Source organism: Buteo buteo, chromosome 22 (genome assembly GCF_964188355.1).
Source record: "Buteo buteo chromosome 22, bButBut1.hap1.1, whole genome shotgun sequence".
Lineage (NCBI taxonomy): Eukaryota > Metazoa > Chordata > Aves > Accipitriformes > Accipitridae > Buteo > Buteo buteo.
In genome coordinates, this window is record NC_134192.1 from 6,572,362 (window position 1) to 6,599,378 (window position 27,017).

General features: G+C 36.7%; 1 protein-coding gene across 4 annotated transcripts in view; it reads right to left on the reverse strand.

Moving 5' to 3' along the window:
* The window catches only part of STAG2 (STAG2 cohesin complex component), an 80,849-nt gene that overhangs the window by 38,338 nt on the left and 15,494 nt on the right, over nucleotides 1–27,017 (reverse strand). For all 4 annotated transcript variants that reach the window (XM_075054150.1, XM_075054147.1, XM_075054148.1 and 1 more), the window contains exons 2-4: nucleotides 3,981–4,125; nucleotides 2,389–2,467; nucleotides 1,049–1,210 (exon numbers count right to left, since the gene is read on the reverse strand). In XM_075054150.1, the coding sequence (XP_074910251.1) occupies nucleotides 1,049–1,210; nucleotides 2,389–2,467; nucleotides 3,981–4,024 (285 nt within the window). In that variant the 5' untranslated portion in view covers nucleotides 4,025–4,125. The remainder of the gene's footprint in view (nucleotides 1–1,048; nucleotides 1,211–2,388; nucleotides 2,468–3,980; nucleotides 4,126–27,017) is intronic.

Here is a 27,017-nt window from a genome sequence, read left to right on the forward strand (position 1 = left end):
GTTTTTCCACCCACTTTGAAATATGGCAGAACAAAACAAATGATGCAAGTATCAGAATTTCTCTGTGCAAAGACATCGAAGTAATCTGTTCTTTTTTACACGTCTGAACTAAATTTCTGCCAAGGAATTCAGTCTTCAAGGTTCCCAGCTCTAACGCAGTAGCCTGCTAATCTTGAGGGGACTGCATATAGACCCAGCTTCCTGCATGTGTATCACACAAACTGTATACTCTAGATTTTCAGTCCCAAAGATAGTGTTTCTTCCAGGCTGCTGAGGAGTCACATGAGCGAGTCAGCAGGAAGGCTTCATGGCTGACAGGCTTACACTTTAACCCTCTCTCCACTGGAAGATTCACACAGTCAAGCAAACGCTTTACTGATTTAACTCAATTTAAGGAAAAAAAAAAAAGTGTGCTAAATATCTTAATACTGACTTCAGTCCTGCTAGTAAATGCAGTGGAGACAGTGCCTAATGCAGAGACTTCTAACAGGTTAAAATTTCCTGACCCTAATTCCAGCTATTAGTGTGTTGCAATATACATTAGTCAAGTCAACTTAGGGGAAATTTAAAGAGTAGCCCTTGAGTTGCAGCTAGTGATTTTACTTTGGGCAAGAGAAGAGAAGCAATTTTTATTTTTTTTTTCAGATAATCTAAGCTCTAGGGGGGATCTATAAACTACAGATTTCCTGTTAAGTTCTATGACAACTACAGGCATAAACCACATTGGTACTTAGTTAAAGTCCTTTTTGTAAAGTCATGTATCACTCAGGATACTGAAAACCTACTTTGAATCATAGCTTGAATTTCTTCATTATATATGTGATTATTCATGCCTGACATTTAGAAATGAAAAATCAGTTTGTTCAAATTCAAACCTTAACAATGCAAAACCACTTTTTAAAAAAAAATCTTAATCTGGAACTAAAAGCAACAGATTGAAGGAAAAAAAATTTACTTTAGGCGTCATTTTATTAAATCATATGTACAGAAAAATTGTTGTATTTAAATTGCATATTCATCCAAGGCATAGCGATATCCCAAGTCTTACCTGCATAGCACTCTTGCCCATTTTAACTACCTCAAACAGCATCATGTTTTCCACACCATTCTGTTGGTGATGTCCATTCATCCGATTCGGACCACCAGGTTTCCCTCCTCCGTTTCCACTTTTCCCCTTCTCTGCTGGTCCCTTTTTTCCTTTTTTACAGGTCTGCAATCACAAACACACATAAGAAGTTTTAACTGTCTATTATGTAGTAATTTAAAAAAAAAAACAAAAACACCAACAAACAAATCACTATTCTTACCATGACAACTATACACAAGGCTTTCTGTCTTCAGGAACAATTAAAAATCCAAAGTTGAGAATAATAGCTGATCCTGACTAATACAAAGACCTGCAAGAATTCTACAGGTTCCACTTCCTCCTTCCCTCATCTAAAAACTTCTAGCCACTAAAAATTCAATTAGTGACAGTGTATGACACAAAGATTTTTCTCGTGTTAAATTGTAAAACAGATTACACAGATTTTATTTAAAACAGCTATGGCAATTCCCTTAACACACATCACAAAGTCTCCTCTGCAATTCATTAACCCTTTGTTTTTTAATTTGATCACACATTAGCAAGTGAGGGTGAGGAAGAGCAGACAGGTGTCTCTGTATTTGATTCCCCAAATCAAGTATGACTTACAGAAAGAAGAAAGAAAAAAATTTAAAAGAAATGACTGTTGTATAAAATTATTTATCACCACCTCTTAATGACCGGGCACTCTGTACCAGTACAGGTACATGGGGTGCCCGGCAAGGCAGTCACAGCCCAGGCCAGCTGCCGTGCAGCAGCCTGCCTGTGCCACGGCAGTGAAGGAGACGCATGTGGTGGGTGTCAAGCCAGTGAGAGGGCAGGAGCCACCCAGATGAGGAGGACATGGGTCCGATGAGGGGAGAGAAAGGCTATTTACTGGGTTTAGACCTCCACACTCCAGTAGTGCAACCTCCTGTCTGCAGCCCATTAAAAAAAAAACTTTTCATTTCATTATTGATTTCTGTTCACTTTTCAAATTAAGAGAGCGCCAGAATTAATGACACCAACCAAAAGAGACTGTATTAGCACCAAATTTAAGTATAGGATGAACACATGCAGAGAGACTAATCAAATCAAAGCTGATCTTTTTCTCCCCCACCTCCCTTATGCCATCATAGCACTAAGGAAATATCATGCATATACTCAAGATGAAGCATTTCAATGCAGATACAAATATGAACTCTCTTCACAGAACACTCGCATTTTCAGAAAATACTCTTAGCTCATTCAGCTTCAAAGCAAGTGCTGAACTCTTCAATTCCTAACAGCAGAAGTGTTGCAGTATCCCTATAAACTGAACATACTTTTCCTTTGCCTTGTTTTTGGTTTTTTCCTTCAATATCCTCAAAGTCTGTATCGGAAGAGAAGTGTGTTTCAGACTCCCTGCAAGGATAAAAAGACAAACCATTTACACATTTCATCAGAAACATTCTTAAATACACTACATAAAGTGACATTATGCTCTCAGGGTCCAGTAAGTCAACTCTAACAGTGAAACTGCTTTCTGCTTCTGTTTAAGTCTACTGCTGAGGAACAGATCAGAGCATATCCTCACACTCACACCCTACCCTGCCTCCTCCAAGCAATTTACCTGTGAAGAAAGCCATACAGTCAGGTTAAAAGATGTGAAGGTGAGTAGAAAATAGCAACAGGTTGGGAATCTTGCTTCTGGCACAAGCCAAATATTACACCATCTCAAAAAGCAAAGAGCACTATAAATATCTGCCACAAATACTTAAACAAAAGAGGAAAAAACCCAACAGCAAAAAAAAAAAAAAACACCAAAAAAAAACAAAAACGAACAAAAAACAAAAACAAAAAAACCACCACCTTCCCTCACAAGCAGAGTGTCTCAGCAGATCCCTTCATCCTATTAGAAACTAAGTAGGTAGTAAAGAGGTATGCACTTCTGTTGAAAGTTTAGGTGAGGTTTCTCCATCAAAAAGATAACCTGTAGTTCTGTTTAGGCTTATAAAGGTAAAAAGATGTTAAACAATATACACACTTTCTCATTTGTTTAGTTTCCTACATCGTTAAAATATGCTGCATCGATATACAAATCCTTTATTGCCAACATTGGGGGGGGGGGGGGGGGGGGGGGACACGACACACGACATCACCAACCTCGTTGATACAAAACCGCATCTTTGTACCTTTTTAGATTTTATACCAATTTAATCCATTTAGCAGTCTGTTGAAATGTATTCATGTCAATTTCTCAACAATTAAAAGATGAGGAACTGGATTCTTCTGGTCTGCTTAAAATAATCACTTTACTTCTCTGTCCAAAATGTAATCTATACCTGATCTTCAATCTTGGAAATTCAAATGTCTGTTTCTTAGAAATTGTAGGAAGACTAAGAGAGCTAATAAAATGATGTCAAAAACACCAAGGAACTGATGCCTGAGGGAAGCTAAGACTTTGGCTTTAACTAAAGCATTTGGCATTACGTATTTTAAATATTAGGCAACTCGACCCAGTTATTAAGGGCAAATACCTCAACTGCTTCCACTCTCTGTATAAAGAGGCTTTAATGAAGGAAACTTTTTTTTTTTATTCCTAATCAAAGTTTCTTATTCAAACATTTCATTTGGAAAGACAAGATCCCAAGTACATTGCATAAACGAAAATGTCTGTCACAATGGCTTCCTACTAGCAAAGTTTAAAAACTGATTTAAAATAATTAAGCACTTCTGAAATACTTATTTTAATTACTGCTGAATACTCAAGAAAGAATTCAAACAATGCTTTATCAACATTTCAATAGGAAAAAATCTAACACCCTATTCCCTCATTTTGTTTCCTTGTTTCCAAAAGAAAACCAGCCATATGTATTAACACTAAAAAGAGCCAGTACATTTTAAAAGGAAACTACAAATTCTTAAAAACACTTACTGAAGGAGAGTAAAATCAGTTGGTATTTCTGGAGCTGCTATCATTTCTTTATCATCTTCTGGAACACCACTGTATTAGAAAGATATTCAAAAAGCAGTCTGAAGTACAAGCTTACTTTTCTTTCTTCCTTTGTAGTGGACAACTTCTACAATAAAAAAAAAACCAACACAAACAAAACAGTGAAAATTTTTCCGCATACAAAGGGGTAAAAAAAGTGGGAAATACAGAAAATTTAGATCACAACACCCTCTGTTTCCAACCAAGCTTCTTCCTGTTTAGAGATTTTATATTTTTGACTCCTCCCACGATCTTTCTACAAAGTACCTCTAAAATTTTAAAAGCATCACAGTAAAATAAAATACAGAAACATTTGGAAAAAACCCCAATTTTCTGAACAGGATGAGCAAACTGGAATGGTTTTCATTAACACCTTGCAAGTAATAGCTTTTATTTCTAAATCTATACTAGATTTAAGTTTGAACTGTAACACCATGCACTGCAGAGCCTAAACTTACCAATACTAGGATATTTCTGGTTAACCAAAACAAAACCACATTTTATGTTAGAGCACAGCATGTGTACATTTAAGGACATTATATATACCAACTTTGTATCTCCAATTTGTAAACTTCCATGACATTTTCCATAAAGATAAGCTCTTATAACAAGTTCTTATAACCAGCTGTTTCACAACTCCCTGTCCTCCGGAGTTGATAAGCCAGGCTTACAACAGTTTTAACATTTAAAGCATTTGACAAGACTAAGAATATCAAGGAAGATTAATACTATCCACATGTTATAAAGAAAAAACATCAGAAACCATATAGCATTTTATAAAGAAAACGTTGAGATTGTGAAATACTTGCTTTTCGACTTAATTATAATATTGCCACCTATTCATAATTTTTTTAATTTATCTAGTTTTATTATGTTGGGGGGGGTTGAAACACGACCTCACTGGATACTTCAAATGTAAGACTTAACCATGCAGGCTAAAGTTTTCTATGTCAATTGTCTGCCCCACGCTAACTTTTATAGAGTTAAATTAAGAAAGCATGATGTTCAGGTATTTTAAAGATACAATAGCAAGGACAAAAACCTTCAGAGTCAAGCCTGCTGACTCCATAGCTTGCTGGAGTCACTGGGTATTTGAAGCAAAGATTTAATTTTGGCATGCTAAGCACATGTTGCTTAATGTCTGGTAGCTATGCTTCAGAGACTGCATTTCAATTGAGCATGTAGATAGAGGCTGTATTTTTTTTTCCCCTGCAAGTGCTTATTCTGAATGCTAGGGGCCACTGTAGCTTCCAGAATTTACAGAGCTCAGTAAAACCATAAACCCTGAACTTACTATGTTCTCTTTCTTCACATTTCACACAATTACATAAAAGCAGAGAACCAGAGTGGAAAGAAATAACGGCAAAAAGAGAGGAGGTTTGAGATAGGCTGGTGAATCTCAAGACAGTCTGCAAGTACTAAAGCATGTTCCATCCAGAACACAGCACAAGAAGATAAAGCTTCAAAAACATTGCTGCTGCAGAATGGCAGCAACCTTTGTCACCCCATTCCTCCCTCCTCCAAAACCACACAGGCACATGACTGGTGTGTTTCATCCTTTCCTACTCCATTTATACACTCTCTTTAGCAAACAATCATTCACAGGCTGGGTAACATCCCCTCCCCAGCCATTTATCTTTGTAGTCTCTGCCATTCAGTATCAGCAGATTCAATTCCCCAATAAAATGGGTAAAATACACCTCAAGAGTTTTTTTCCCCTGGATTATCAGGTTAAACTGGTTCAACAGCAGGTATGTGGAGCCAATGCATGGGAAACACAAGACTCTGTAGTGATGAGCAGGGGAGGGAAGAGTAAAACCCCCTTCTTTGGTGGCAAGGACCTATCATACAATCCAGGTGGTCTGTAAAACTATATGCTCAGTTGGTGATGTACCAAAACGCTCTACACTTTGGATTATATTTTATTTTTTTTAATATTTGCTCTGATTCCTGTCAGCAACTTGAACTTGGAAAAATACCACAGTACACTTTAGTGCACCTGCTCATAGATGTACCTCAGTAAGGGGGCAGAGAGGTAGAAAAAGAAACGGGGCGTTGGGGAAGAGAGAGGGATCCAGCCACACAAGTCCTTTTTGGGGCATGCTTGTGATTCAGTCCCAGTGCAAAGCAAAGATGCAAACTTCAGAAACCACACTGCTCAGTTTCAAGTTCAACCTGTCTATCAATATGTTGTTACTTGACTTTTTCTAGTTTACATTTTTCAATGTTGAGAAGCAACACATCTACTGAAGTGACAATCAGGATGCTTACATGCAAATTTTGTATTACTGCTCATTAATACTACCTATTTACCGTATTAAAAATTACCTATCCATAAAATTTGAAAGTGCTGAGAACCAAAGCAAGTTAACCGCTTGTTCACATTTTTAGCTCCCTTTATGAAAAGCAAATGTATTCTTATCAGATTTTGCAAAAATTCTCAATAAAGTTTCTTACAATCATAGAAATACGTTAAAGAAAAAAATTAGTAACAAAACTACAAAAAAGGATGGGTAAATGCTTAAAGTATGTATTCTTTACATCAAACAAGTCAAATAAATCACCTGACAAAACTAACTGGCTACAGTTTATACCAACTTGAACTTCTGGTAAGAACCATTTATCTTAGTACAAACAACAAAACGTAAAAGAAAACATGGCACTGTTTGGTCAGAATCACCTCATAAAATGGGAAACAAATATCAAGTTCTTAGTAGCTTAACGCTTCGGCATCTAGCAAGATTTACGTTTCAAGAATTGTTTTTCTTGAAAGAAGAAACTTGGCCTTCATGAGTGCAACTGTATACTGGTATTATGGCAAACAGTAGCTACAGTTGAATGCCTTGCAAGACTATATGAGGTAAGACTGTAAGGGTTCTCCAGCGTCAAGCTCAAACTCCAGCAATGACCAAAAAACCCCTTGTGTTTGTCCCAGTAAAGGATAATTTCAGAAGATTTGCATACATCCAGAATACGACACGGGCTTTTGATTCTCAACCAGCAGGGACAACCTAGCCCAGCATGCCCTCTCTGGCAGTGGCCCACAGAAGCTGCCCAAGGAAGAACCCATTTGCTTTGTTCTTACTAGTGTTGTTTTCCCTGAATACCTTCCCAGAATCCAGAAATAACTCAGGGATTTTTTTTCAGCAGAGAGGCTATCCCTATATTTTATAACCCCTTACCAATATGTTTTCCATTAATATTTCCAATTACTTTAACTCAATATTCAGCAGTGATGGTATTCCATACAAGAACTCCCACAGCCAAACTCCATACTACTAAGAGGCACGTTCTTTGCTTTGAATTTATCACTTTCCAATTTTGTTTGAGGTTCTCTTGGAAAAGACTGGCATTGGTCATTCCCCATTATCTCTGATCTCAGTAAATGCCTTCTGGAAATTCAAGACTACTGCCAGCCATGTCTTCAAGCACATACTTGATGACTCATTCAAAGCACCCAGTTTGGGAAGTCAATGAGAAAGGAAAACGGTCCATATAAACATCCTATCAAACCTTTTAAAATATACCAAGTTCATCACAGTGCAGTCTGAAAAAAGGAAAGTGAAATTCCAAACAGTGAAAGTCTACATTACCTATTAAATGTGCTCTAATAAGCAGATTATTTTAATAAGTTAAATCAAAACTGAAGTGCCTCATAAAAACCAGCACTTCTTCAGTTTCCTTTTGCAAGTTCACAGAATTCCTACTTTAATTTTCCCAAACAGATACTGAAATCTCTCAAGACTGTGAAAACTTTCTGAAGTCACTCAACTTTGTGAAATCATAATTAAATTATGAACTATAAAATGTATCCTGCTGAAAGATCACAAGGTGGAGCTCTAGCCTAAAGCTAACTGAAGAAAATCCAAAAGACAGGTCAGCCAGAGGTTGACCTAGTTATTTCTGTGCAATAAACTTTATAATAGATTGCTAAAACTGCAATAATATTGTAGTACATTTCCTTTAGATTTATATTTAGATTACGTAAAGACATCAGAAGATTCCTGCATCTTTTCTAAAATAAATGCACATAGATGTTTGATTCAATGACTCCTCCAAAGACAGAAATGCATACAGCTGCTGTAGTACAACTCGTCTCAGTATTTGGTTTTCAAAAGCAAGCAGAAGAATTTCAAAATACATTTTAATAGCAGAAATAATGTATCCCCTCATTGTACCTTGCCATTTAAAATTCTGCTAACAAAACGCTAATGAACTAAAAAACCACTGGAAGTACTCCAGGAACACTAATCATACATAATGCTGCCAACTCTAAATGTAAGAGGAGTTTCTATTTAAAATAATTTGACTGATAAAAGCAAGAGCTAAGCATGAAACACTATAAAGAACTCAAATGTGTCTTCACTGAAAAACATTTAAATTTTAAAAGGTTACTTTCTCCTAATGCATGAATAATTAATTTAGGTATGGTTGTGATTAACTCAAATATACCGGCCAAATGTTGAGGTCTGACAGAAGTTGACAAAATTCACCAGTACAATTCACACAATAACACATATGTGATCAGCAGTTGCTGAGTGCTACCTGTCCTCTCACAATTTCTACTACATGCACAAACAGGCTAAACAAACATTAATTTAATTCAGCAAGCAGCCTTTGTTAAAAGAGTATGCATCTATATACATGCACACAAAATATAAAGAATCACAAATTCTGTCCCAGAAGCTTGTGTTTCCTACTCTTGTGTAAATGCAGTAACTATAGTATTACTTAACAAGCTCACAGCAAGCTGTTTCAGGTAGGTGGGTTGTGGTTTGGGGTGGGTTCTGTACATATGCACTTTTTTTTTTCCCTTGGTGTCTATTGCCTGGAAGTTTTATAAGGCAAATCAGTAAAGCTGCTATCATTTTTCTGGGAAGGCAGAGATGCAAAGTTTAAAAATGGCTATGTAGCCAGGACAAAGATTTCTGAAATGCAGGATGGCTGTTCAGAGATGTATTGATTTTTCCCTGTAATTCTGTTAATCACCTGTAAAATCAAGGACCTCACTTTCTTAATTCAGTAAATAAGAACTTCTAAAATTGTGATGCTGAAGTGTGTGGCTAAAGTTCATCCCTGAATTATTTATCTATCCATGAATGAGAGATGCTGATGCTTCAGAACCAATTACACAGCAGCAAGTTAAAATGCTAGTCAGATCAAATTTAAATAAAGGATCAGAAGTATGTCCAGTATTTTCCCTTAACATCTTTCTCTTCTAAAATAGTTATCAACTACATCATGCCCCTCACTCCTTTTCCGAGAGACTAGGATATGTCTAAACTTTTGTTTTCTAAAAGAGGGTTTGGTTGTTTGGGCTTTTTTCCCCAAATAAGTATGCTTCTTCATATTACTTTTGCATGCATCTTCATACATGGATTTTTAAGCAAGATTTTGAGCAACTGCATGACACTCCCTGCAGCCCTGAAAGAGTTTTATTTCTATGCATTATTTCTGCTAATATTACATAACCTAATATTTCAGCTGCCAACAAGCTTTAGAGCAATTCTGTAATTTGAGTAAAATACAGAAAACATACTGCAAGTAGCATTCTGTATTGTAACAACTGTACTTTAACATGATTTAGTTATAACTGTATCAGCAGTTTTGATCATATTATGATAATATAATCAAGACTAAACCGAACTATAATGCAATTAATACCTTTAGATGTGTGGTTATTTTTGTGCCGTTTGCTTAATAAATGAGTCTTATAATTCCTTTACCAGAAGACCTGAACTAGACATCATCAATCTACATTCTTCCATGCTCGCCAACAGAGACATGGTCTGCGTACACAATAAGTCCATGGAGCCAAAGTCACTGAACAGTTAACACTCCAACAAAGAACCTAAATGACCTAATTTATATAGGTCTTATCTTTTCAGTCTCTTTCTTCACATTTTATTTTTTTCTAAACTTCCAGCTCTTACACCCCCTCCACACCATTTCTGTCCACACATCTCCCTTCCTCTTCATCTTTCAAAAAATGAAAAAGCAATCTTACTGTGACTGTTGATATTATGCCGACACACTACCATTTTTATTCCCTGGCCTGGTCTTTATTCCATTTTTATAATATTTGCTCTTTAGTTCATGGAACTAAATCAGTCTGCTGATTAAGTGGGAAAGAGTCATCTCAGAACACGCTTTTCTGATGCTGTGGGCTGCTACTGAGAGCAGCAGTCTTCCTTCTCACTCCCCAAACACAGAGGAAAGTTTCTGCTCCCTTCTAGCACTCAAATAAACCAGCAGCGAGCAAATTATAAAAACAAAACCATTTCCTCCCCCCCACGATTAGCTCTCCATTGGATCAGCCAACTGAATCAACTCCTCCCGCAGCCACGCAAGTCACTAGATGCAGCATCCAAAGCAGCTGAACTCTACCCCTTCACAGTAAAGCAAATGATGAGCTTTGCCAATGTCAGCGCATTACGCACAGGGGCAGAGCTCTGCTGCAGCACAGGACCAGTTAAATCAAAGGAAAGTGGCAAACTGGAGCCCTTGCATAGCTATCGCTAATATTCCTACCCTTCCCTTGGGAGGGGCCACAGCCAACAGCCCGCTGCTCTGTGGCTCCAGTGGGGCAAAGCAGGCAGCAAGGCCAGATCCACTGCTGGGCTCCCGCTCCTTCACCCGCCTACCTGCCATAGGAAGAGGCAGCCCTGCAGGTTAACACCTCACCTGTGACTCCCACATCACAGGGAGGCAGCATGTTCTACCTGTGAATTCATCAGGCACCTGTCCAGTCTCAGCTGTCTCCTTCTCAAAGTCTTCTCCTCACTCCTCCTTCACACACGTTTCCTACATTTTCACTACACAGCAGACTGCGCATATACCTACCTAACCATTTGCTTCTTACCAGCCTTCCGATGAGAAGCCCAGCTAACAGCTGATAGTGACCACCAGATCCTGAGAAGACAACCAGCCAGGAACAGCCAAGCACATGGAAAACACGGGTCCCCAGAGGTAATGCACACATCAGTAAACAGAAAGCAAAATTTGTTTTCACAGTTTAATGCTGAGAAAGGAGAAGCTTAAACAGGCTTTACAGGGGGGGATGGGGACAACACAGAAAAAGAAAGATTTAAAAGGCATACACAAAAAAAAAGTCAGGCTAAAACCTAGAGTGAAGGTTGACACTTTACCCCAAGTTTAGAGATCTGAAACATGAATAACATACAAGGACCTCTGTACCACCCTAATAACTCTGCCAACCTCAACTTCACCATCAAATAGTCCCACTCTCAGCAGAAGTATTTTTTGGACTTCTGCTGTTTTTAGTAAATAAATACATGGAACAACTATTATAGAAGGAAAAGAGGTTGCTACAGTGCTTCACAGTCATAGGATTACTCATTAAAGTACCATTAATAACATCAATATCTTTAATGCAATAAGTTAAATACTATTTTGAAATAGAAACACATTGTTATGATTTGAATCATTTTATGAGGTTTTTATATTGGTATGTAGTAATTTACACTGTGCAGTAAAATGTGGGTTTAAAACACTTGAAACAAGCATTAAAAAATACTGAAAAATTAATCAACTGTACAATAAATGCAACTATTCCCCTTATTAAAGGGAAAAGTACTTATATTATTCTCTAATGATTCTGCTCAACAGTATTCCTGAGCTTTGCTAAAACGCACCTGAAATTCCCATACTTCTTTAAAACAGTTTGGTTTTGGATCTCTTAAAAAAAAGGCAAAGGTAAGATAACAAAGTAGAAGTTACACCTCATTGTGTCTGTCACATCTTTCCCTGCCAAAGAAGAGATGGCTTCCAGATGTTGCAGTCTGACTGCATGGAAAATGAGGCTCCTAGGAAGAATAAAAGCCAAGTCGGATGACAACCAAGATTTAAGAAAAAAAAAAATAGAAAAAAAGAAAAAAAGCTACATATGCCTACTTAAACAAGCCAAAAGAAGAATACTAGTTCATTTATGATATAAGGCAAGCGCACCTCCCAGCTGCCTAAATGCCCTAAATTTCGAAACTACACTACAGAATATATCAATATGCCCCTTTACACACAGATTTTTCAAAAATGTAGTCTTTTGCACATCCCCTCAAAATTCTGGCCCTTGTGAAAGCTAGGGATGAAGATGCACACACACTGTCCACAGCAAGCAGTTAACCAGCTACACAGTAAAAGCCTAGAACAGAATTAGCATTGTTCAAATGTGCAGCCAACAGTGACGAGTTACTTCAGTACACACGGTAGAGGCAGGGTTTTCCAACCGACAAGGTATCCCATCTGGCAAGTTCTATTTTTTGTTCTTCCACTGATCAATGTAAGCCTGCAAGCTGCCTCGCTTTGTAGGAGCCCTAGCTTCCCCTCCTACCATATAGATTTTCCCCTTTGAAAGACCAGTTCACTAGGGCTTTGTGCCCAATACTCTGTTTGGGCATTTCTAAAGAACAACTGCATTTGACTATAAATTCTGGAGAGGGAACTACACAGTACATACTCCAATAGCATCAGCTCCTACTATAAGATACAGTCAATATTAGGTGACTGAAATAAGGGAAAACCCCATAAAATAAAACTACTGAAGAGTGGAAAGTTAAATCTCTCAAGCACATCTCCCAGAGTCAGCTCACATCAGCCCAGGTCATAGCACACTTTGGATAGTCCTTTGAAGAGCCCACTGCACTCCTCTGCACTGTGACCCCAAGCCTTCTAAGATGAGAAAAGGAGAACCAGCTCAGTTCTGTGTTTTGTCAGCTGAGGTCCGCCACAGTTTAGTAGCTGAAGCTTCACATTACATAAAAATGGCTAAACTGCTTCCAGACAATAACTAAAGAGACTAAGTCCGGCACAGAAACAAACAGAAAAGAATCTAAGTACAAGTCAAAGAGCATTAGTCTTAACTGGATCTTTCAAAGAATTAATTTTAAAAAAAAAGGGGGAGGAGGGGTGCATTGGTGTGTAAGAATGGTTCATGGCCCATATTCCATCCTGCCTTCTTCCACCGCACCAGCCCAGCTTTTTTTGTAACAGGCCTGGACTACAGAAAGGGCATCACTTCGTCTGATTCCTTATGGGCCACCTGCAGGAAAGCAGCTGCTCTGCACCCCAGTGCAGTGTGCTCTCCTGTCACCCTCTCAGTCAGATGACTACTGTCATTATCAGTCTCACAACAGCAGTATAAAACTATTTATTTACAGTGAAGCTCCAAGAACTGCCATCACCTTGGTGTTTGTGTAACTAATCAAGAGCAGTCGTCCATCCTTCCCTGGCTCAAATGAAAATCTATGCCATCAGAAAGGAAAAGGAATATTTAAGAAAAAAGGAATGAATATTGTACAGCATCCAAACCAAGCAGTATGACAGCTAAAACCTAAGCTTTTCATAAGTGGATTATAGCTCTTTCAACAATCAATCTAAATAATCATCCTTACAAAATAAAATTCAAGCAACTACTCATGTATGCAAAAGTTGGCTTCACCTCTGAAACAGAAGAAATAGAGACAAAAACGTTATCTTTCATTAAAAAGTTATCTCTGCAATTCTGCCAACCTCAGAACATCTGTGCTCCATACATACATCCTCAGTCGTAACTTAAAAGATTTTTAATACCCAACATTTTGTTCTTGTTCTCCCTCATAACATTTGGGCTAAAATCCCAATTGGTTTGTTTGGAGATTTGCAGCACTGAATACTAATTTTATATGAAACAGCAGTTGTGATGTGCATGGCTTTCCCCCACATAATTTAGAGAACTGAATATATCCAGAATGCAGAATGCTAATAATCCATTAATGAATTCATTATCAGATGAAAAAAATACATATGATCACCAAGACTAAAAATCACCCTCTCTTTCTTTTTCTTTATTCATCCTAAAACAGAGCCATCTTAAAAGAATTTTCTGATGACTGGTGCTGAAGCCTCATGTATGGAGACCTAGAGTTAGCTAGGGACATTCATTAAACATCCAGAGGAAACCAGTGTGGCCACTTGTATACGTCCTAAGAACATTGCAAAAATACTAGCATTACTCAAATCAGTAAGTTCTTTCAATTCTGTAATTGCTTACTTGTGGCAGGTAACAAATTCTGCCAACTGGGAGAGCTATAACATACTATGCCTATTTTATGAAGGCCAACATGAAGAAAAAGTATCAAAACCAGTTTTTTTAGAGACCAAACTCATTTTACTAAGTAAGCTGACAAATACTGAGAAACTCTTGAAGTGTATAAAATATTCTGAAGCAAAGGTCAGTGAGACTTGTCCTTTTGAAATTATCTTCCTTTATAAGTCTCAAATACTGTGCATTAGGCACCACAGGGATACAGGAGCATCCATTCCACCCTGATCTAAAATATGCAATGTACAGCTTGTTATATCAACCAAAATTAAATTTTAGGTTTCTTCATTTAAACCAAAAAGAAAAACATATCAAAAAGCTATACCCTTACATGTTTGTTCTTGAGTAAATTCATCATGTAAATACAGCTAGTAGCTACCTCCTCCTTCAAGAGGCAGTTATAGCCTACAGCTAAATTTATATTTTGTTGAAAATTTACTGGTCATATTACGCAAGTATCATAATTCGTAGTAAATATTTTACTTCAGCAATGTTCAATACACAGAAAATATTTTTTAAACTACAACTATTACACTTATTACCTCAGCAACACAGTAGAAGCTGTTGAGGTAGTTACTTTCATCCTCTTTTCCCTGTATTTTCTTTTTAAAAGAAGAAAGAAAAAAAAAGAAAGAAAAAAAAAAGGAGCAGTAGTGCCAGATGTCTCTCAAACAAGCTACATGTGCTATGATTCCTCCTCCTTCCCCCACTCCAAGAGAGTGGCATTCTGGAACGGGGTATACCATATAGCATCAGTTAGGCTGAATCCAGAGAATTGCCCCGTACTCTTGGAATCGCATGAAACTTGAAGCCGATTTCTAGGACCAATTGCTTACTAATACCCTCACCTCCAGCAGATGAAACAAGTCTCACATGCTAAATGCTGAGGGCTTGGGAGGGGTTTTCCCTTCCTTACAGCTGAGACAAAAATGCAATCTTGGGCATAAGCACAGAATTCAAGCTATTGTTTTTACCATATCTTAAACGCAGAAAGAACCTCCTTTTAGTCATCATCGTTTACTAGCTCCTTTAGCACAAGGCATACCAAAAACCATCTTTCTCTGATAGAAGTTAGTTGGCAAGTACAAATAAAATAACATTTAATTGCAGTGTTGACTTTATTTACAGCAGCTGTGTTTTAATTCATACAGCAGTTTAATACTTGTGATTCTGTGTGGCAAATTCAGAAAAATTTACTGCTGAACAACCCTTTTCTAGGTCTCCTAACAGGCTGCTACCCGGGGCAGGGGGGGAACCTAACTAGATCAAATATTACCATTCCAATGGAGAAAAAAAACACCAAAGAGAACAATTTTTCACATTTCATATGCTCTACTTTACAGTTAGATCTATTAATGACAGCTCATCTTCACTGACAATTAAGGCTAATATTCTGAACTGCAAATAGGGAGGACTAAAGAGGTGACAAATCCCATTTTGCTGACTTTCGTTACCTCCCAACAGAGGGATGGAAAACCTAACTGCCATGGCAGAAGTCACCAGAGGACAATTATCAGAACATACAGTTGTTCATCAATTGCATGGAAAAATGCTTCACTCACTCACTGTAGTTTCAGCTTTTAATTTATTATCTGAACTGTATCATCTTGTGGTTTTCAGTTGGTGATCATATTTGACTTATCAGTTTGAAATTACCTCTAATTATTAAAACAAGACTTGCTAGATGGCAAGTGCTGTATCTGTCACCACGTCTTCCCCAACAATTGCTGTGGTTTCATAATTAACTGCATTCCTACTCTTAAGCACAGGTTTCTCTTCCTCTCTTTGGTACCAAACACATAACCCCCATCTCCCCACACTCAAATCAGAAATGGATAACTCGGCAGTTGAGAACACAACACACTGTTAAGTGTACAGGGCTCTTTCAGTCCTATTTTAGTTTCTCTGACTTTTCTCAGTAAATAATAATTCCAACTATTTTAAACAGTTGGACAGAAAAGGGATTATTTAAAACAGATAATTCCTCTTTCAGATTGCTTTGATCTTTCTACTCCATTTTACATTGTACAATGATGCGATGAAGTAATCAATATACCTTCTCTAAATCATATAGATTTCTAAAATACAAAATTAAATCTAGCTGAATCCCCCATATTAAGTTATTCAGTTGCCCTAACTACTTATTCAAGAGCAGTGTTTCTTTGACTTAATTAGCCAGCCATCAGTTACGTAATTATTTATTACTCCTGTGTTGAACTCAGCAGACTCCACTCTTACTTATGGCTAACAAATTTTCTTCTCATAAATTATTTTTACCAATAGCTTGTGATCACCATTCAGGATTCTAACATCAAATCGTAACATCTAATGGCAAAGAAGTAGTTTTTCACCTGGTAAGATTCTGCAAAATCATTTACTACTTACAACAAGTCCACAGCTCCTTATGGGAAAAGGGAAGAGACTAAAAATTAAGTAACTGGATTAGGGTTCATGCACATTTAAAATACCTTCATACAAAAAATAACCTAGTATACTTAAGTATCATCAGGCACCAATTTTTTTTTTCAAGTAATGATTTTAATGCCCCAGGCACTGATTTCATAAGAACACTGGATCAGCAATAAGCTATGTTATACTAATCTCTTTACATTACTAATGCAAACTGCCAACTTAGTGTTCTGCTTATTCAAAAAGCCACTTAATGTTTAGAATTGCTCTTATAATAAATCAGCAGTATAGAATTCTCATGCTGTTGTACTGCTAATCAGGATTACAAGTATAGTATCTTATTTCAATTAAGTTTGCACTCAAATTTTTCTAAAATTTAAAGGAAATTCCTATACAGGCATGCCACTGGAAGTTAACATCACCTGACAAAATAGCTACACATAATGTTTAGTTACAGTAATACAATGCTTTGACTGAAATATATTTACCATCTTTCCTTTACTTTTGTTTGCCCATATACAACTAAGTGTAATCAGTTTTAATGCTTCAGAGTAAGGTTTAATTCCTCACCTAACCTATATGAAAAACCCTCATTATTTTGGTTATGATCTCTTACATAGGTGGCAAGACATAGGTTACTAATAAATCAATTGATCTGAAGAAGTAAGTGTAATAATCCTACTGAAACACATTTATCAGATCAGTCTTGGAAGACTCAAATGTAAATAATCAAAGAGGTCACATCTTTCCAAGATTTTTTTCTTCCCCGTTTCAGCATCATTGCTGCATTCTTGCAGACATCATATTATGAAGAGCTTATAAAATAAGAAAACATTCTATTTGGGGTAAGTCTCCTAACCTCTCCACAAGAAGCATGCTAGGGCACTAATATGCATACTTGATCCTGTGCAATTTCGTAAGCTCAAAAGGTGAGACTAATGCTCCATTTAGAGGACACTTTCTTGGCATCATACTGCCTTCGTCTTGAAACAACACAAACCAAATTTTAGCAGAAGTTAGGGAAAGAGATAATAACATTCAATCTAATTGTTAGACAAGAACATTTTTATCCGAGTGTAAATTAGGTCTGGCGGTTGTTCAGCTTGACCTCCACTTACTATAATCCTGCCCTAGGGTATGAAAATCCTAGATCATTAAATGCTATGAATTTAGTCTTGCAAGCAACCTAAAATGAACCTGCTATCAGAGCCATGGTTTTCAACTGCTGTTAAGAGCTGAAGAGGCAATAGTGATGATAGATAACACCATGTCAAGCTGCACTTTTTGTTTGGTTGTTTGTTTTGGGGTTGGGTTTTGGGGCGGGGGGGGGGATGTTTGCTAAAAGAAACAACTATTATCTCTACCCTTAACTTATTATATTTAATTTCAGGATCGTTTTGAGATTAAGGGAAAGTAACTACCCTTTAAATTCAGAGGTCAAGAGAAATACAATCCACTTTTTTTTTTTTTTTAAATTTATATAGAGAAAGAGTTCAGTTGGAAGTTTGGAAAGTTTTTCTAAGAAAAGATGGGTTAATATAAAGCTGCCCACTTCTTTCAGTTATGAGAAACATTTTAAAATGCCAGCTTTCCTACAATTCTCTAGACAGTCAACAGACATTTTAGGAACTGCTACCAATTCATTACTGTGAAACAGATGCCTGCCAGAAAAATTAATTACAGAACATAAATTTTATTACTGTGTGAATTAACTTAAGACTTTATACGCTAAGCGTAAAAACTACTCCAGAACCGCAGAATCTGGTATAATACATAGCCCACTAAGAAAACAAGGCAGAAGAAAAAAACCCAGAAAGGTACGTAAGCACTTCTCGTAGCTGATCATAGCAAGATACACTTACTAGGCCACAAACTAGTAAAATTCCTCTTCTGCAAGTCTTAGCTGAAGAAACAAAGGTAAGACCAGCAGACCAGCAGAGAAGGAGCCAGGCAGCAACACAGAACCTTTAAAAAGGCCAGAGAAGACTGATGACGGACCACAGAACAAGCAGTTATTAGCTACTTGTGAACTTAACTTACATGGTAAGGGAAGGTCTAGGAACACAGGTAGAGCATTTGAAGGACTAAAGCACAAGAATGACAAAGTCACAGCTGTTTCAACAGCAAAATAAAATGACAAAACACAAACACGATCTAAGAAATTAAAAAAGCTTTAACAAGAACCGGAGATGATATAACTCGATTTACAGAACTCTGCACAGGTCTCCTAGGGAATTAACTCCAATTAAGTTCCATGTGTATCAATAAAAATAAGAAAGCATGGTGTTAAAGATTAGATAGCAAGTCTTAGCACTGAATGTACACAGTACACACATACCACCAGTGACAATCTCTAAAGAAGCCTTTTCACCCTCGTACTAGTGATACAGAGAATGTACTCCATTAAAATTGTTCACACAGCTTTCTCACAAATAAATGCATACAACTCTTAACACCTAGGACATAGTTAAGGAAATAATTCTGGCATTTTACACTGACTACAAAAAAAAGCCAATCCACAAAGGACACCTTACTGGTTTAGGCCTAAAAGAATGTCATCAGGTTTCTTTGTAGCATATACAAATACTAATCTCTTCTTCCCAAGCAAAATAATTGTATGCCATTCTCTATCAGATCATATAATGATGTTATTAACCGTATGATTACAGACTACAAGTTACATTCTACTGCAACAAAGGTTTAATCATTCTTCACATTACAGTATTTCTAGATTTAATTCTGTATCACAGCCCAACTGAGTATACATACTTTAGAATTGCAATCACAGTTAGTCCCCTCAAACTCCCCAAAAGAACACATTAGAGAGAAAATTAAAGTTGTTTTGACTCTGATAGGTGTAAAACTGTATAGTATAAGTTGAGAAATTTAATGATATCAACATATCTTCACCTGACTTCCCCAAGAATCAATTTCCTTAAGTGTAAATAGAAGGGCAAAGATCATTTTGCAGAGAAAAAGACAACTGTCCAGCATTATTTCCAGAAGCAGATACCAAAATATTTTCACTTCCTCCAATAACCCTGAAGAAAGTGAAGTCCTCATCAAGCAATTCACTTTACATATGAGGTGACTCCTTGGAGCAACACAAGCAGCAATTTCCAGCTCAAGAAATCGCCGACTATTTACTGGATTGCAATATTTACAACCCTCAAGCACTAGCATAAAATGGTGCCATTAAATGGTTCCCCTTTACCAAAACAATATTCTTGTTCAAAATGGAAGCTAGTATTTGTCAAGGGAGAGAAGACAAAGTTCCCCAGCTGCCTATCTAAACGAAATCTCTCGCCAATTAACACATCAAGATTCATGCACTGTGATAAACAAAAAGAACAAATTTAAGTTTTGATACTTACCGTTCCCAAAATTTACATTAAAATAACAGACTAAATAGATGTTTATTATTATTTATAGATTAATCACAATCTCATTTTATATAACCAGCAGTGGTTTAAAACATGTTCATCTCCAGCACAGCAGTAGAATGTAAACAAAGTACAACAATAAGGGTGTATGCTGTAAGTAACAAGCAAAAACAAATAAAAAAAAAAGATTTATACTATTAGGGTTGAAACACCATTTGATGTTCTCCTATATCACACAGCCTTTAATGTGCAATATGACATGCTACTTGTTAACATTTCTCATCCAGGCAACAGGAAGGCAAAACCCAAAAATTCTGGATGTGATTTTTCAGTTTTCTGGAACACACAAGACTACGAGGGGGAGAAACAATAAAAAGCACCTATCTTAAGTATCTTCTTTAAGAGACTAACTGATCACTAGAAAAAAGGAAGGAACTTTTATCTTTCCTAGGAAAACCAAGAAAAACATTTTGTAGAAAAAAACATTTTGTGAAAATCTATCAACATTTCTGTCAGCAAGACTAGACAGAACTTACACTAAAACGACGAGTACAGGGGGAAAAAAACACAGCGCATGAAAGAAGTCAAAAAAACTAAACACAGTAGAGAGAGATCCTTAATAATGAGCAGGACAGAAATCACAAATGAGAAGGGGAACACTATGTAGTGACCAAGCTTAAATATTCAGTATTAATGGCTGATAATCATATTCTGTAAGCAGCAGGATCAGAGGTGTGATGTTGCAAACACAGTAAATCCCCAAGGAAACAATATGTCTTCAAGATGTTCTCTAGAAACTGCTTACGGTTGATTAAAGCAGCATCAATAACATATCTAGCTACGCACAGGCAGGTTAACAATCGCCCCACACTGCTAGTGAGAGAGGGAAAAAAGTGAAAGACCACATGACTTGGGTTAACCTGAGCAGTTAAAAGCCAACAAAAACCAAACCAACAATACTGCAGTATTCTAGTCCCCTCAATCACATGAAAGAAGGGATGCACGTGCATTTTGTCACAGGTGACAAGAACTTACTATTAAAAACATTTGTTAGGTCACAATTAACAAAACTCCCCTCTTTCACAGGAAATACCAATATTTGACTATTTTTAATACAGACATAACATCATTCATGAAAAGCAGTATTTTAAGAAAGATTGAGAATATTATAATATACTGATTTCCAGTCAAACCTTTCACACTTTCATACATGAGAACATTTTTTACACTGCATACAGGTTATCTGTTTTCCAGTAAAACAGCTTGAAACCAGAAAGAATAATGAACACCCACAACCCAAAGCTCAAGGAAAACTGCAGAACTGGAATAAAAAGTAACATCTTTCTGATCTTCCCCCAGCCATTTTATAGTAGACAAAATTTCTACTATGTCTGCTTCAGTGCTGCCTATACTTTCATATGCGGGGAGAAAGAAAAAGGACAATGCATCGTAACAGATATCTAGTTCTCAAAACCTTCTTGAGTATTAACATACAGACAGCACTCACACTTGCATCTCTTAACAACTGATCTATCTGCCCCTGTAGCAGAGGCTTCCTACATCCTTGATGATCTCTTACTGATCAGGAGGAAATGATGAGCTACACATTTTTACACAATTTTTTTTAAATCTCACTTTATCCTGTGACAATTGCTTGGAACTTCTGGAAGGCTTCTGCATTTCTTCTCTAATGAACTAAAAATCCTACAAGCACATGGAGTACAGGTAGTCAAAGTACAAATCTAGGCAGTAACTCCTCAGCTGATTTATCAATCATTAGTAAGAAAAGCTCTGTCATGGTTCTAACACTACAAGCAAAATGATGTTCAGTGAAATCCATTTGCAGAATGCGTATATATTAAAAATGTTGCCCACCACAAATATTTGCAAATATGTAACCATTATTTATTTTTAAAAGACAGCCTTTTAACTATACCAAACTTACTCCTTAAAACAGGCTATTAACCTAACAGTTACCCTTCAGACAAGGCAAGCTTTGTATTGTTCCCTGAAAAAGCTGTGGTGTTCTCAACCAATAGTGTAAGGCAAGAAAAATGATTTTTTTAAATTTAAGCCGCTAAGTTGCTAAGAATACTGTGGAATCCAAAACATTTTTCTAGAGGCTACCTACTTGAATCTCACATGCTTTAGTCATGTGAAGAAACATTAAGAACCCAAACCCAAATACATGCAATTTTTTTTCCCACGTTTGGTCACCAGTGTAGTTCCCAGGAAAACGCCAGAACAAATGCTACTGACAATTAGCGGATTTCTTGGAGTGATACGAGTTTTAAAATAGTCCTTTAAGTTAGGTATATTGTATACAGAAATGCAACAGTTAAATATGGTTGGCCAAAGCATAAGGAACTGGATGACCATCCACTATAGTCAACTTACCAAGGTGGCTTTGGCTACTCTGAAGAACAACTGAAACATTATAGCACATCCCACTTTTAAGCTTCCTTCCCCAAAACTACATAAAACCAGCAAGATCACCAACACTCACGCATTGTTTTAAAATTCCTCCACTAGCTTTGCGCAAGTGCAGGAGCTACAACACTCATCTAACTTAACCCTAACAAACCCCACTTCCCTTAAGAACTCGGCAACATGCCTGCTCACCAATTTATCTGTAGCCTTCAACAACCACTCTTCTAAGCTTGGGTTTTCACAGCACAGTTTATGGAGCACACATTATTGATGTCCCAGTTACATTAGAAATAGTATGCATTAAAAAAAAATTATGTTAATAGAAAATATCTTAGAAACATTTATTCAAGAGTACAATACTGTACTTCTCGCTCCAAGGTAATTAATCATTTCAATTAGAGTTGACTGGTCTAATGTGGAAACCTTTCTGGGATAGTGAAAAAATGCTTGGTTTTTATCCTCTCCATCAATATATACAGGAGCAAACTGAAATTTTATTCCAAGAACTGCTTTATGAACTTGAATTTATCATTAAGTTGATTTTGGGCCTTCACATTTCTATGGGTAAGGAAATCTACAGAAGCCTAACAATAGATTTCAAAAAAAGAAAAAAAAAGGAGAAAAAAAAGCCTTTGTAACACTCACAACATTCACAGGAAACTGCACATCTAACCAAATAATAGTGAGTGACACAAAAACAAGGAAACATTTTATTTCTCCCTTTCCAGCCTTTTGTCTTAACTAGTACTAAGTGAACAAGTCTACTTCCATAGATATGGGTCCCTAAAAACCAGCGTGTCCCATAGGCCTTCTTCAGTTTAGCAGGTGTTTTTTGTTTTAAAGGTCCTGGTGGACTTTACTATGCCTTGTCAGTGGTACTTGTTAATGTGGACCCAATTAGCCTACCTCTCCATTATTGACAACTCCCATTTCTACTTGCTGCGCTGAAGACCACTTACCTCACAAGAAGAATTAGCAAACATCAATGCAAGAAAAAGATTTTTTTTTTTTAAATGCAATTAAATAGGGCAGCACTACCATGTCTTTCAGAGAATTCCAAAAGACAGAGGAGTTAACAGTGTTAAAAGACAGATGCTACTCATAAATCTAAATATGTGGGGGCAGGAATGAGGAAGTAGGAAACAAAAATGGCATGGATAAAGAATTACTTCAGGAAGGTAACTGCTACTAAATTAGAATAAGAAGATTAATATTCAGCCATTTTAAAATGGACAGCGTTTACCTACCGTATAATTTACTCTTTATCAAGCAAAATTAGTAGTACTGACTTTACTGCAATATCTTGTGCCTTTATTTTAATTAGGCTCTCAATGAAGAGAAGTTTAGTATTCTAGTAATAATTCACAATTATTAGAAACTTCAACAATAGCATAATTTACGAATTTCATTTTGTACCGCATAAAGCAATACAGGTAGATAACGCAGACCAACAGGTATACTCACCTATACTGTCATCATTTACAGTCCACAAGGAACAACACTCAGGGGAAGAATAACCCAGTCTATTCTAAGTAACTGTACGGCATTTTCAGAATAAATAACCGTCTTATTCCAAAATTAAGTCACCAGAGGAAGAGTCTAAGCACAGGAAGATCTAATTTACAGGGCAGTCAAAAACTGCAGCATGATACTTCAATCACACCATCTTCCAGGTTTCTGCATAAACATCTGCCTTCTGTGCCTACAGGACATAGAAGTACACTGCAAGTGTCCTTTGACAGTGACACCACAGTTGTTTATACTTGAACAAAGTAGTACCAGATCACCCAGTCATGAAAACTTGACATGTATTAGACTGAGGCACACAACTACATTTCTGATAATTTTGCACAAACACATAATGCCAGATCTGTCCTGGACAGAAGATATGTGATTCATCATTAAACTGTTTGAGAATTACAGGTTAATTTTACAAACAGGCAGAATAAGTTAGCACCTTCCTAGCATGTAGCTGTGGCATTTTTGATTCATTGACACTCATCGAGTGCTGCCAGGCCTTTTTCACAAAGGATGGGCACCAAAATATGATTGTTTTGTCTATTATAAAAACATCACCTAACTGAAGCAATACTAAAACCAGTATTACAGACAATGAAAGCCCTTACTTTATCAAGCACTGCTTGAATTTAGTGCTTTCTTTAAAAGAACACCGGGGGGCGGGGGCAGGAATGGAGAAGAAGGGGAAGGGGGCAGAAGAGATGCAAAAGGTGGCACAGAGCACATAGCTTCAAATGTCACTGTTACTCTGAAGTATTCAACTTAAAATACAATGGTATTTTAAGAAGAAAATCAACCCTAACTTACACAGCAGAATGAAGGATCTCCAAGAGTAGATAAACACATTATTTGTCCAGTACAACCAATATAGACCATAACAAACCCAAATATTTTTTATATACTCAACAACAATGCAAAACAGTATTTCCAATCATGTTACCAAATATCTTCTACTACATTTTCCTTAAAGACACTCCTTCCTGCCTTAAGTTTGCATTTCCTTCAATGTTAATTTATGATTATACCATATCATTAAAATATTTTAAACAAGTATTTTCTTGCCATTTTTGACAATTCTATTTCTTGGTAATTTATATTTCTCTCAAACTAAACAACTTATTTTCCTCTCCTTTTGATCTCATTCCATGTATACCCATATAAAGACATTCCCTAGCATTGCTTTCTCAAGATTTGAGGATCTAGTAACAACACTGGTGAAATATATTTTTCAAGTAACTTTTTTGCATGCCAATAACAATTTTTGCTTATTGCTTATTATCCTAAAATGATATTAACTGTTCTGATTTGTTATATCATTTCTCAATGTGACAAATGCAATAGTTAAACTTTTATATGATGCTCAAAATAGCAGTATTTTTACAGCAATATGCAGCTTATACTGTTTGACATGTCTATGTGATTATTTCCATCATCTACATGTTCCCTGAATAAACTGCAGAATCTTCCTCCATTTTATTTGGAGTATAATCTATTCCCAGACTAGTGGCTCCAGAGAACCACTTAAATAGAAGTAACAATATGGTAAAATTTTAGCAGTCTGAGAACAGATACCCCAGATTTCTAACACTCTAGACTATCTTCTACGATATTGTGATACACAAGTCCCAATGTACAACATGTAACACGTACCCTTCAACTATAAATGTCACTGTTAAGTCTTCTGTGAAGAAACTACCAAATCCTAAAAATTAAGTAGATACTTAAAAACATCATGCTTTCCAGCAGTTAAAGGTTTCACTATTATTATTATTGAAAATTTAGAATATAAAATGAATCACTTGGTCTAGTGGTAGGTGTCCCTGCCCATGGCAGGGGGATTGCAACTAGATGATCTTTAAGGTCCCTTCCAACCCAAACCATTCTATGCATTACACATACATTATACAAAATCCTTTTTAAAAACTTAAGCAGTTCCACTTACTTCCCTATTTCACAATCTTTGCCTTTTCTATGCCTTCTCTAATTGCTATTCACCTTTAGAAAAGCAAGATGTTCAATGGAAACAACTTGGCCAAGTAAGTACTAGTAATTTCAATTTTTTTTCCAGTATTCCTTTCAATTATCAACTGAGAGCACATTTTATACCAATTTGAACAGATTGCATTAACTGTATCTATCCTCTTTTTTGCTAAATAATGAAGCTACAGACAATAACCACAGCAGTTGGATAATACAATAAAATAGATGGGTTGCTACTGGTGAAAGGAACAGTCCCACTGCCCCCTTCTCCCTGCATTTACTCCTGGTCATATCTCATAGTCAAGGGCACTTGTCAGACCCTTTGTTGAGCAACAATCTATTAATTTCTTTTAGAATGAATTAGCTTTCCAACAGTTTAGTAGGTTGAGCTAGCTCAACAAGAGTCCTGTGGCTGGTGCAAGAAAACAGCTCTTTCCAAATGAGTAAGACGCTACAGCAGACATGATCGACTGTCAAATTATGTTGAAGGAAAAAAAAGAGATGTCTATACTGTTTTGGTAGGCTACAACTGCTTGAAAAGTTGCCATACACTGCTCCAAATCTAGCTTATCGTCTCTGGCTATAGCACTATGATGCATCCTTAGTACAGCACCCAAATGCCAGTACCAAGTGTTATCTAGCCAGCTATGAAATATAAAAGCCTGGCCACAACAGGCTCCTTTTCCAACAGTAACAGAAACTCATAACTCACTCTGTTTTGTAGTGTCTGAATCAATGATCTGACAAGCCAATAGTTGATCACCTTTGCCTAAACCCTATATAAAATGGCAATGAAAGCAGCAGAGATGTGACAGAATAGAAGGATGTTACACCCCTGCTGAACAGAGAACCACTAGCTCATTTTACCAAGTACAGCCAAGAGTGGTCTCATTTAGGTTCTATAATCCATTACTATTACAATGTTTCTTTAGCATAACAGACATGATTAGAATCTGACATTACTGTGTACAAAGCCAGGACTAGCTTTATTCAACCACACGCAGCACTCACCAGTGAGTAGTTTAATATCCTAAGAGTATGTAATGAGAACTAGTTCTATTTCTAATGATTTTTTCATTGATCTGTAGCTTCTAAAAATCATGCCAAAAAACATCATTACCAGAAAACAAACAGTATTTTTTTTTACTGCATTCATACCCA